This window comes from Mercurialis annua, linkage group LG6, assembly GCF_937616625.2.
Source record: "Mercurialis annua linkage group LG6, ddMerAnnu1.2, whole genome shotgun sequence".
Classification (NCBI taxonomy): Eukaryota; Viridiplantae; Streptophyta; class Magnoliopsida; order Malpighiales; family Euphorbiaceae; genus Mercurialis; species Mercurialis annua.
In genome coordinates, this window is record NC_065575.1 from 19,063,878 (window position 1) to 19,074,771 (window position 10,894).

The 10,894-nt window shown below is 33.2% G+C and overlaps 1 protein-coding gene across 1 annotated transcript in view; it reads right to left on the minus strand.

Moving 5' to 3' along the window:
* Positions 1-10,516, minus strand: part of LOC126687680 (uncharacterized) — an 86,170-nt gene extending 75,654 nt beyond the window's left edge. Inside the window, exons 1-4 of the mRNA XM_050382236.1 lie at positions 10,002-10,516; positions 9,467-9,892; positions 9,316-9,361; positions 8,940-9,224 (exon numbers count right to left, since the gene is read on the minus strand). Coding sequence (XP_050238193.1) covers positions 8,940-9,224; positions 9,316-9,361; positions 9,467-9,892; positions 10,002-10,516 — 1,272 coding nt within the window. The remainder of the gene's footprint in view (positions 1-8,939; positions 9,225-9,315; positions 9,362-9,466; positions 9,893-10,001) is intronic.
* Between the last annotated feature and the right edge of the window lie 378 nt (positions 10,517-10,894).

Genomic DNA, 10,894 nt, shown 5'->3' on the forward strand with positions numbered 1-10,894 from the left:
TACAAAACAAATCCAAACGTGTCACCTTTTTAGCGATTTAAGCTAAACGTTTAACACGTTATGAAACCAATCCCAACGTTTAAAATCATATGAAACAAATTTACGAAACAAATCCAAACGTTTCACCTTTTTAGCGATTTAAGCCAAACGTTTACAACCATTACGAAACAAATCCGAATGTTTCACCTTTTTAGCTATTTAAGCCAAACATTTATAAACGTTATGAAACAAAACCAAACGTTTTAAACGTTACGAAACAAAACCAAACGTTTCACCTTTTAAGTGAAACAAATCCAAGTGTTTCACGTTTTTAGCAATTTAAGTCAAACGTTTACAAACGTTATGAAACAAATCCAAGCGTTTCACCTTTTTAGGAATTTAAGCCAAACGTTTTACAAGCATTTCGAATCAAATTCAAACATTTTACCTTTTTACCAATTTAAGCCAAACGTTTACAAACGTTACGAAACAAATCCAAACGTTTTGCCATTTTAGCGATCTAGGGCAAACGTTTTCAAATGTAACGAAACAAATGCAAATGTTTCCCCTTTTTAGCGATTTAAGCCAAACGTTTACAAATGTTACGAATCAAATCCAAACGTTAGGCGATATAAGAGATTTGAACCAAACGTTTACAAAACCAAATGTTTCACATTTTTAGCGATTTAAGCCGAACGTTTACAAACGTTACGAAACAAAACCGAACGTTTCCCCTTTATTGCAACTTAAGCCAAACGTTTATAAACGTTACAAAACAAATCCAAACGTTTCACCTTTTTAGCGATTGAAGCCAAACATTTACAAACGTTACGAAATAAAACCAAACTTCTAAAATTACGAAACAAATCCAAACGTTTCGCCTTTTTAGCGATTTAGCCAAACATTACGAAACAAATCCAAGTGTTTTGCCTGTTTAGCAATTTAAGCCAAACGTATAAAAACATTACGAAACAAATAAAAAAGTTTCAACTTTTTAGCGATTTAAACCAAACGTTTAAAACGTTACGAAACAAATCCAAACGTTTCACCTTTTTAGAAGTTTAAGCCAAACGTTTACAAACCTTACGAAACAAATCCAAGAGTTTCACCTTTTTAGCAATATAAGCTAAACGTTTACAAACGGTACGAAACAAATCCAAACGTTTCCCCTTTCTAGCGGTTTAAGCCAAACGTTTACAAACGATACGAAACAAATCCAAACGTTTCCCCTTTTAATTTATTTAAGCCAAACCTTTAACCTTTTTAGCAATTAAAGCCAAACGTTTACAAACGTTACGCAACAAATCCAAACGTTTCCTGTTTTTAACGATTTAAGCCAAACGTTTTCAAACGATACGAAACTTATCCAAACATTTCACCTTTTTAGCGATTTAAGCCAAACGTTTACGAACATTACGAAAAAAAATCCAAACTTTCCCTATTTAAGCGATTTAAGCCATACGTTTACAAACGTTACGAAAAGAGCCAAACGTTTCACCTTTTTAGCGATTTAAGCCAAACGTTAAGAAATGTTACGAAACAAATCCAAGCGTTTCACCATTTTAGCAATTTAAGCTACACGTTTATAAACGTTACGAAACAAATCCAAACGTTTCTCCTTTTCAGCGATTTGAGCCAAACGTTTACAAATGTTACGAAACAAAACCAAACGTTACACCTTTTTAGCGATTTAAGCCAAATGTTACGGAACTAAAACAAACGTTTCACCTTTTCAGCGATTGAAGCAAAACGTTTACAAACGTTATGAAACAAATCCAAGCGTTTCACCTTTTTAGCAATTTAAGCCAAACGTTTACAAACGTTACGGAACAAATCCAAACGTTTCACATTTTTAGCGATTTAAACAGAACGTTTACAAACGTTACAAAACAAAATCAAACGTTTAAAACGTTACAAAACAAATCCAAACGTTTCACCTTTATAGAAATTTAATCCTAATGTTTACAAACATTACGAAACAAATCCAAGCGTTTTACCTTTTTAACAATTTAAACCAAACGTTTATAAATGTTATAAAACAAATCCAAACGATTTAAGCCAAACGTTTACAAAAGTTACGAAACAAATTCAAACGTTTCACATTTTTAGCGATTGAAGCCAAACGTTTACAAAGGTTATGAAAAAAAACCAAACGTTTCACCTTTATAGCGATATAAGACAAACGTTTTTAAACGTTACGAAAAAAATCTAAACGTTACACCTTTTTAGCGATTTAAGCCAAACGTTATCAAACGTTACAAAAACAATCCAAAAGTTTCACCTTTTTTGCGATTCAAACCAAACATTTAAACAATACGAAACAAATCCAAATGTTTCGCCTTTTTAGCAGTTTAAGCCAAATGTTTACAAACGTTACGAAACAAATCCAAATGTTTCACATTTTTAGCGATTTAAGCCAAATGTTTACAAACTTTACGAAACAAACCCAAGCGTTTCACCTTTTTAGCAATTTAAGCCAAACGTTTACAAACGTTACGGAACAAATCCAAATGTTTCACATTTTTAGCGATTTAAGCCGAAAGTTTACAAACGTTACGAAACAAAACCAAATGTTATAAACGTTACTAAACAAATCCAAACGTTTCACATTTTTAGCAATTTAAGCCAAATGTTTACAAACGTTACGAAACAAATCTAAGCGTTTCACCTTTTTAGTAATTTAAGCCAAACGTTGATAAAAGTTACAAAACAAATCCAAACGATTTAAGCCAAACGTTTACAAAAATTACGAAACAAATCCAAACTTTTTACATTTTTAGCGATTTAACCCAAACGTCTACAAAGGTTACGAAACAAAACCAAATGTTTCACCTTTTTAGCGATATAACCAAAACATTTACAAAAGTTATGAAACAAATCCAAGTGTTTCCCTTTTTAGCAACTTAAGCAAAACTTTTACAAACGTTTCGAAATAAATCATACATTTTACCTTTTTATCGATTTAAGCTAATTGTTTACAAATGTTATAAAAAAAATCCAAATATTTCCCCATTTTAGCGATTTAAGCCAAATGTTTACAAAGGTTACAAAAAAAATCCAAACCTTTCACCTTTTTAGCAATTTAACCCAAACGTTTACAAACGTTACGAAACAAATCCAAACGTTTCACATTTTTAGCGATTTTAGCCAAACGTTTACAAACGTTACGAAACAAAACCGAATGTTTCACCTTTTTAGAGATTTAAGCAAAACGTTTACAAACATTACGAAACAAAACCAAATGCTTACAAACGTTACGAAATAAATGAAATGTTTCACCTGTTTAGCGATTGAAACAAAATGTATACAACATTACGAAAGAAATCCAAATATTTCACCTTTTTAGCGATTTATGCCAAAAGTTTAAAACATTACGAAACAAATCCAAATGTTTCACCATTTTAGCGATTTAAGCCAAACGTTTACAAAACTTACAAAAAAAAACAAACGTTAACAACTGTTACAAAACAAAGCCAAATGTTTCCCCTTTTTATCGATTTAGGCCAAACGTTTACAAACATTAGGAAACAAATCCAAACGTTTCCCCTTTTTAGCAATTTAAGCCAAACGTTTACAAACTTTACGAAACAAATCCAAACGTTGCACCATTTTAGCGATTTAAACCAAACGTTTACAAACGCTATGAAACCAAACGTTTACAAACATTACGAAACAAATCCAAATGTTTCACATTTTTAGCTATTTAAGCCAAATAATTACAAACGTTACGAAACAAAACCAAATATTTCACATTTTTAGCAATTTAAGCCAAACGTTTACAAACGTTACGAAACAAATCCAAACGTTTCCCCATTTTAGCGATTTAAGCAACACGTTTACAAACGTTACAAAACAAATCCAAACGTTTCACCTTTTTAGCAATATAAGCCAAACGTTTCCAAATGTTAAGAAAAAAATCCAAACGTTTCACCTTTTTAGCGATTTAAGCCAAACGATTACAAACGTTACAAAAAAATCCAAACGTTTCACATTTTTAGCGATTTAAACAGAACGTTTACAAACGTTACAAAACAAAACGAAACGTTTATAACGTTACAAAACAAATCCAAACGTTTTACCAACTGTTTGCAAACGTTACGAAACAAATCCAAGCGTTTCACCTTTTTAACAATTTAAGCCAAACCTTTACAAAAGTTACGAAACAAATTCAAACGTTTCACATTTTTAGCGATTGAAGCCAAACGTTTACAAAGGTTATGAAAAACAAAACCAAACGTTTTACCTTTTTAGCGATTTAAGACAAACGTTTACAAACATTACGAGATAAATCCAAACGTTGCACCTTTTTAGCGATATTAACCAAACGTTTACAAAAGTTACGAAAAAAATCTAAGTGTTTCACCTTTTTTTGCGGTTTAAGCCAAATATTTACAAACGTTACAAAACAAATCCACACGTTTCACATTTTTAGCTATTTAAGCCAAATGTTTACAAACGTTACGAAACAAAACCAGACGCTACACCTTTTTTGCGATTTAAGCCAAACGTTTACAAACAATACGAAACGAATCCAAACGTTTCCTCATTTTAACGATTTAAGCCAAACGTTTACAAACATTACAAAACAAATCCAAACGTTTCACCTTTATAGCGATTTAAGACAAACGTTTACAAACGTTACGAAACAAATCCAAATGTTTCACCTTTTTAGCGATTTAAGCCAAACGATTACAAACGCTACAAAACAAATCCAAGCGTTCCACCTTTTTAGCAATTTAAGCCAAACGTTTACAAACGTTACGAAACAAATATAAACTTTACACCTTTTTAGCGATTTAAGCCAAACGTTTTCAAACGTTACAAAACAAATCCAAACGTTTCACCTTTTTAGCAATTCAAACCAAACATTTAAAACAATACGAAACAAATCCAAACGTTCCACCTTTTTAGCGATTTAAGCCAAACGTTACGAAACAAATCCAAATGTTTTACATTTTTAGCTATTTAAGTCAAACGTTTACAAATTTTACGAAACAAATCTAAGTGTTTCACCTTTTTAGCAATTTAAGCCAAACGTTTACAAACGTTATGAAACGAATCCAAATGTTTCACATTTTTAGCGATTTAAGCCGAAAGTTTACAAACGTAACGAAACAAAACCAAACGTTACAAACGTTACGAAACAAATCCAAACGTTTCACCTTTTTAGCAATTTAAGCCAAATGTTTACAAACGTTACGAAACAAATACAAGCGTTTCACCTTTTTAGTAATTTAAGCCAAACGTTGATAAACGTTACAAAACAAATCCAAATGATTTAAGCCAAACTTTTACAAAAGTTACGAAACAAATCCAAACGTTTCACATTTTTATCGATTTAACCCAAACGTCTACAAAGGTTACGAAACAAACGCAAACGTTCCACCTTTTTAGCGATATAAGCTAAACGTTTACAAAAGTTACGAAACAAATCCAAGCGTTTCCCTTTTTAGCAACTTAATCCAAACTTTTACAAACGTTTCGAAATAAATCCAAACATTTCACCTTTTTATTGATTAAAGCTAATTGTTTACAAATGTTATAAAACAAATCCAAACGTTTCCCCATTTTAGCGATTGAAACCAAACGTTTACAAAGGTTACAAAAAAAATCCAAACACCTTTTTAGCAATTTAACCCAAACATTTACAAACGTTACGAAACAAATCTAAACGTTTCACATTTTTAGCGATTTTAGCCAAACGTTTACAAACGTTACGAAACAAAACCGAATGTTTCACCTATTTAGAGATTAAAGCCAAACGTTTACAAACATTATGAAACAAAACCAAATGTTTACAAATGTTACGAAATAAATCCAAACGTTTCACCTGTTTAGCGATTGAAGCAAAATGTATACAACATTACAAAACAAATCCAAATATTTCACCTTTTTAGCGATTTACGCCTAAAGTTTAAAACATTACGAAACAAATCCGAACGTTTCACCTTTTTTCCGATTTAAGCTAAACGTTTACAAAAGTTACGAAAAAAACCAAACGTTTACAACCGTTACAAAAGAAAGCTAAATGTTTCCCCTTTTTATCGATTTAGGCCAAACGTTTACAAACATTAGGAAACAAATCCAAACGTTTCGCCTCTTCAGCAATTTAAGCAAAACGTTTACAAACTTTACGAGACAAATCCAAACATTGCACCTTTTTAGCGATTTAAATTAAACGTTTACAAAAGTTACGAAACCAAACCAAGTGTTTCACCTTTTTTGCAGTTTAAGCCAAACGTTTACAACGTTACGAAACAAATCCAAATGTTTCATATTTTTAGCTATTTAAGCCAAATAATTACAAACGTTACGAAACAAAGCCAAACGTTTCACCTTTTTAGAAATTTAAGCCAAACGTTTACAACGTTACGAAACAAATCGAAACGTTTTCCCATTTAGCGATTTAAGCCAAACATTTACAAACGTTACAAAAAAAATCCAAACGTTTCACCTTTTTAGCGATTTAAGTCAAACGTTTACAAACTTTACGAAACAAATCCAAACGTTTCACCTTTTTAGCGATTTAAGCCAAACGATTACAAATCTTACGAAACAAATCCAAGTGTTTCACCTTTTTAGCGATTTAAGCCAAACGTTTACAAACGTTACGAAAAAAATCCAAATGTTTAAAGTTTTTAGCGATTTAAGCCAAACGTTTACAAACGTTACAAAAAAATCTAAACGTTCCACCTTTTTAGCGATTTAAGCCAAATGTTTTCAAACGTTACAAAACAAATCCAAACCTTTCACCTTTTTAGCGATTCAAACCATACATTTAAAACAATACGAAACAAATCCAAACGTTTCACCTTTTTAGCGATTTAAGCCAAATGTTTACAAATATTACAGAACAAAAAAAAACGTTTCACCTTTTTAGCGATTGAAGCAAAACATTTACAAACGTTACAAAACAATCCAAGCGTTTTGCTTTAGCAATTTAAGCCAAACATTTACAAACGTTACGAAAGAAATCCAAACGTTTCAAATTTTTAGCGATTTAAGCCGAAAGTTTACAAACGTTACGAAACAAAACAAACGTTTCCCCATTTTAGCAATTTAAGCCAAACGCTTACTAAGGTTACAAAACAAATCCAAACGTTTCACCATTTTAGCAATTTAACCCAATCGTTTACAAACGTTACGAAACAAATCCAAACGTTTCACATTTTTAGCGATTTTGGCCAAACGTTTACAAACGTTACGAAACAAAACCTAACGTTTACAAATTTAACGAAACAAATACAAACATTTCACCTGTTTAGCAATTTAAGAAAAACGTTTACAACGTTACGAAAAAAATCCAAATATTTCACCTTTTTAGCGATTTACGTCAAACGTTTAAAATGTTACGAAACAAATCCAAACGTTTCACCTTTTTTGTGATTTAAGCCAAATGTTTACAACCATTTCGAAATAAAGCCAAACGTTTCCCCTTTTTATCGATTTAGGCCAAACTTTTACAAACATTACGAAATAAATGCAAATGTTTCCCTTTTTTAGCGATTTAAGCCAAACGTTTACAAACGTTACGAAACAAATCCAAACGTTTCACCTTTTTAGCGATTTAAGCCAAACGTTTATAAACGCTAGGAAACAAATCCAAACGTTTATAAATCCAAGCGTTTCACCTTTTTAGCAATTTAAGCCAAACGTTTACAAACGTTACGAAACAAATCCAAACGTTTCACCTTTTTAGCGATTTTTAAGATAAACTTTTAACACGTTATGAAACCAATCCCAACGTTTAAAATCATATGCAACAAATTTACGAAACAAATCCAAATATTTCACCTTTTTAGCGATTTAAGCCAAACGTTTACAAACATTACAAAACAAATCCAAACGTTTCACGTTATGAAACAAAACCAAACGTTTTAAACGTTACGAAACAAAACCAAACGTTTCACCTTTTAAGTGAAACAAATCCAAGCGTTTCACCTTTTTAGCAATTTAAGCCAAACGTTTACATACGTTACGAAACAAATCCAACTGTTTCACCTTTTTAGGAATTTAAGCCAAAAGTTTTACAAACGTTTTGAAACAAATTCAAACATTTTACCTTTTTGAAACAAAACCAAACGTTTCGCTATTTTAGCGATCTAAGGCAAACGTTTGCAAATGTAACAAAACAAATGCAAATGTTTCACCTTTTTAGCGATATAAGCCAAACGTTTACAAACGTTACGAATCAAATCCAAACGTTAGGCGATATAAGAGATTTAAACCAATCGTTTACAAAATCAAAAGTTTCACATATTTAGCGATTTAAGCCGAACGTTTACAAAAGTTACGAAACAAAACCGAACGTTTCACCTTTATTGCAATTTAAGCCAAACGTTTATAAACGTTTGGAAACAAATGCAAACGTTTCACCTTTTTAGTGATTGAAGCCAAACATTTACAAACATTAGGAAATAAAACCAAACGTCTAAACTATTACGAAAAAAAAACAAATGTTTCACCTTTTTTGCGATTTAGCCAAACATTACGAAACAAATCCAAGTTTTTCGCCTTTTTAGCAATTTAAGCCAAATGTTTACAAACATTACGAAACAAATAAAAATGTTTCACCTTTTTAGCGATTTAAATCAAACGTTTAAAACGTTACGAAACAAATCCAAACGTTTCCCCTTTTTAGAAATTTAAGCCAAACTTTTACAAACGTTATAAAACAAATCCAAGAGTTTCACCTTTTTAGCAATATAAGCTAAACGTTTACAAACGTTATGAAACAAATCTAAACGATTCCCCTTTCTAGCGATTTAAGCCAAACGTTTACAAACGATACGAAACAAATCCAAATGTTTCCCCTTTTAAGTAATTTAAGCCAAACCTTTGACCTTTTTAGCAATTAAAGCCAAACGTTTACAAACGTTACGCAACAAATCCAAACGTTTCCCATTTTTAGTGATTTAAGCCAAACGTTTTTAAACGATACGAATATGAAGCCCTTCTACCTCAGATCTTAGCTTATTTCTCTCTTCTCCAACAAGAGTATTGATCCGGATAAGCTCTTCGATCTCCCGAGTCAAGTCATAGGTTTTCTTCTCTATCACTTTGACCTGACGATCATTAATCGCATCTTGTGCCTTGAGCTGTGATAAAAGAGAATCGTGCTCTTCTAAAGAAGCTTTCAACTTCACCCTCTCAGACTCAGACGTTTCCAGGAGAGAAGAAAGACGCTCGACCTCCTCCTCAGCATACTGGCAGCGATCATTCAGCACCAAAACAGACTGGAGAGCCTACTATACAACACAAAAAAACAAATCATAAAATATATATGAGGAAAAAGTGAATCTGAAAAGCAGTTTACTTAAACAATAATCAACTTACATAAAAACCGCGAAAACAAGCAAGACCGGAGAGCTCCTGCCCTGCCCTGGAGCAGAACCAAGTAATGTCATCAGGAATCGCCAAATTCGTGATGTATTCAGCCAATACTCGAGGATTCAGCAAACTTGTTGGATCGTGACCATCAACCTACTGCACCAAATTGGGAGCAGAAGAAGAACCTCCAGGAAGACTCTCCCTCGAAGGAGAGTCATTATTAACTCGACGCCTTTTCCTATACGGAGAATCCACCATATCTTGACTCGGTGAAATCTCTTCTGAATCAATAACAATCAACTCGCCCGAATTCACCTCCCTGGCCTCTTCCGGAATATCCAATGGAGTTGGAGGGGGAAGTGGAGCTATAACAGCCTCATCACCTATCGATTCTTTAACCGCGTCGCCATTAGCTATGACGATTACTCCGTCAGCAGCAAGCAACACTGTCCCAGCAGGAATTACAGCAACTTCGGCGTCATCTCCCAGAATAGGCTCGGCGATGTGGGCTTCGGGACCGCCCATTTGAACATCCAAATCTACTTTAAATTCGGAAAGGAAATCGTCAGAAGAAGAAGACATCCTACAAAAAGTAAAAGAAACACTAAATAAACCTAAAAACATTATAAATACCTTGAAGAAAGGAATAATGAAGATCTGCCAGGCCTCAAGAAGGATCCTCTAAAGGAAACCATCGATGCCGAAGATGACTATTAACCAAAACGTCTAAAATAGGACGTTGAAAGACACTATGGAATGATAAATCAGAAGCAAGGATCGATTCAGATAAACTTAAAGGAGATGGAGAGCTTTGGACTTGATGAGTAGAAAAACCATCCGAAAAATGAAGAAAAGCAAAAATATGATAGACTATAAAGAAACGCTTGCGCCAGCGGTTGTTTAGACAAGGAAGATAAATATGGGATCGCACTCTCCTACCAAGTGCAAACACGAAACAACCGTCGCACTTCCTAAAATCTACAAAATAATAAAGGACATTAAGAGAAGGGGCATGACCCAGAAGCCTATACGCTTCCACAAAGGCGAACACCACTTTAATCGTACCAGGATAGAGCTGCCCTAAGGCAACTCCTAAATCCCTAACTTCTACCAAAAATGGATCTAAAGAAAACCTAAGACCAGTAGCGAACTGCTCTTCAAAAACAATCACCCTGCATGATGAACCAAGGGAATCGGAAGCGGCCATATCGGCACCGGGTAATACTACTCTATAGTCAAAAGGAAAAATATACTTAAAATAAATATCTAAGACTTCGCTCCTACGAAGCCCAGATCTGGTGATGGCCATGGCGGTGCATGCATTTTCCACTCGACTAAAAGGCATCCTAGAACAGGACTAAACTGACTTTAATGAAGCTCTAAACTGACTTTAGCATCGGAGAGTTAATCGGACCACCACCGTCCGGTTAGCTTCTACCCTATTTTGCATGTCTCATTCACCGGTTCAGAAGGCAGACTCCATCAATTATGTAGACATGGTTTGTTTATTTATATGATTATTATTGTTAGATAAACATTATCTATTAGTAAATATATTATAATTTTTTTAACTGAAATTTTAATA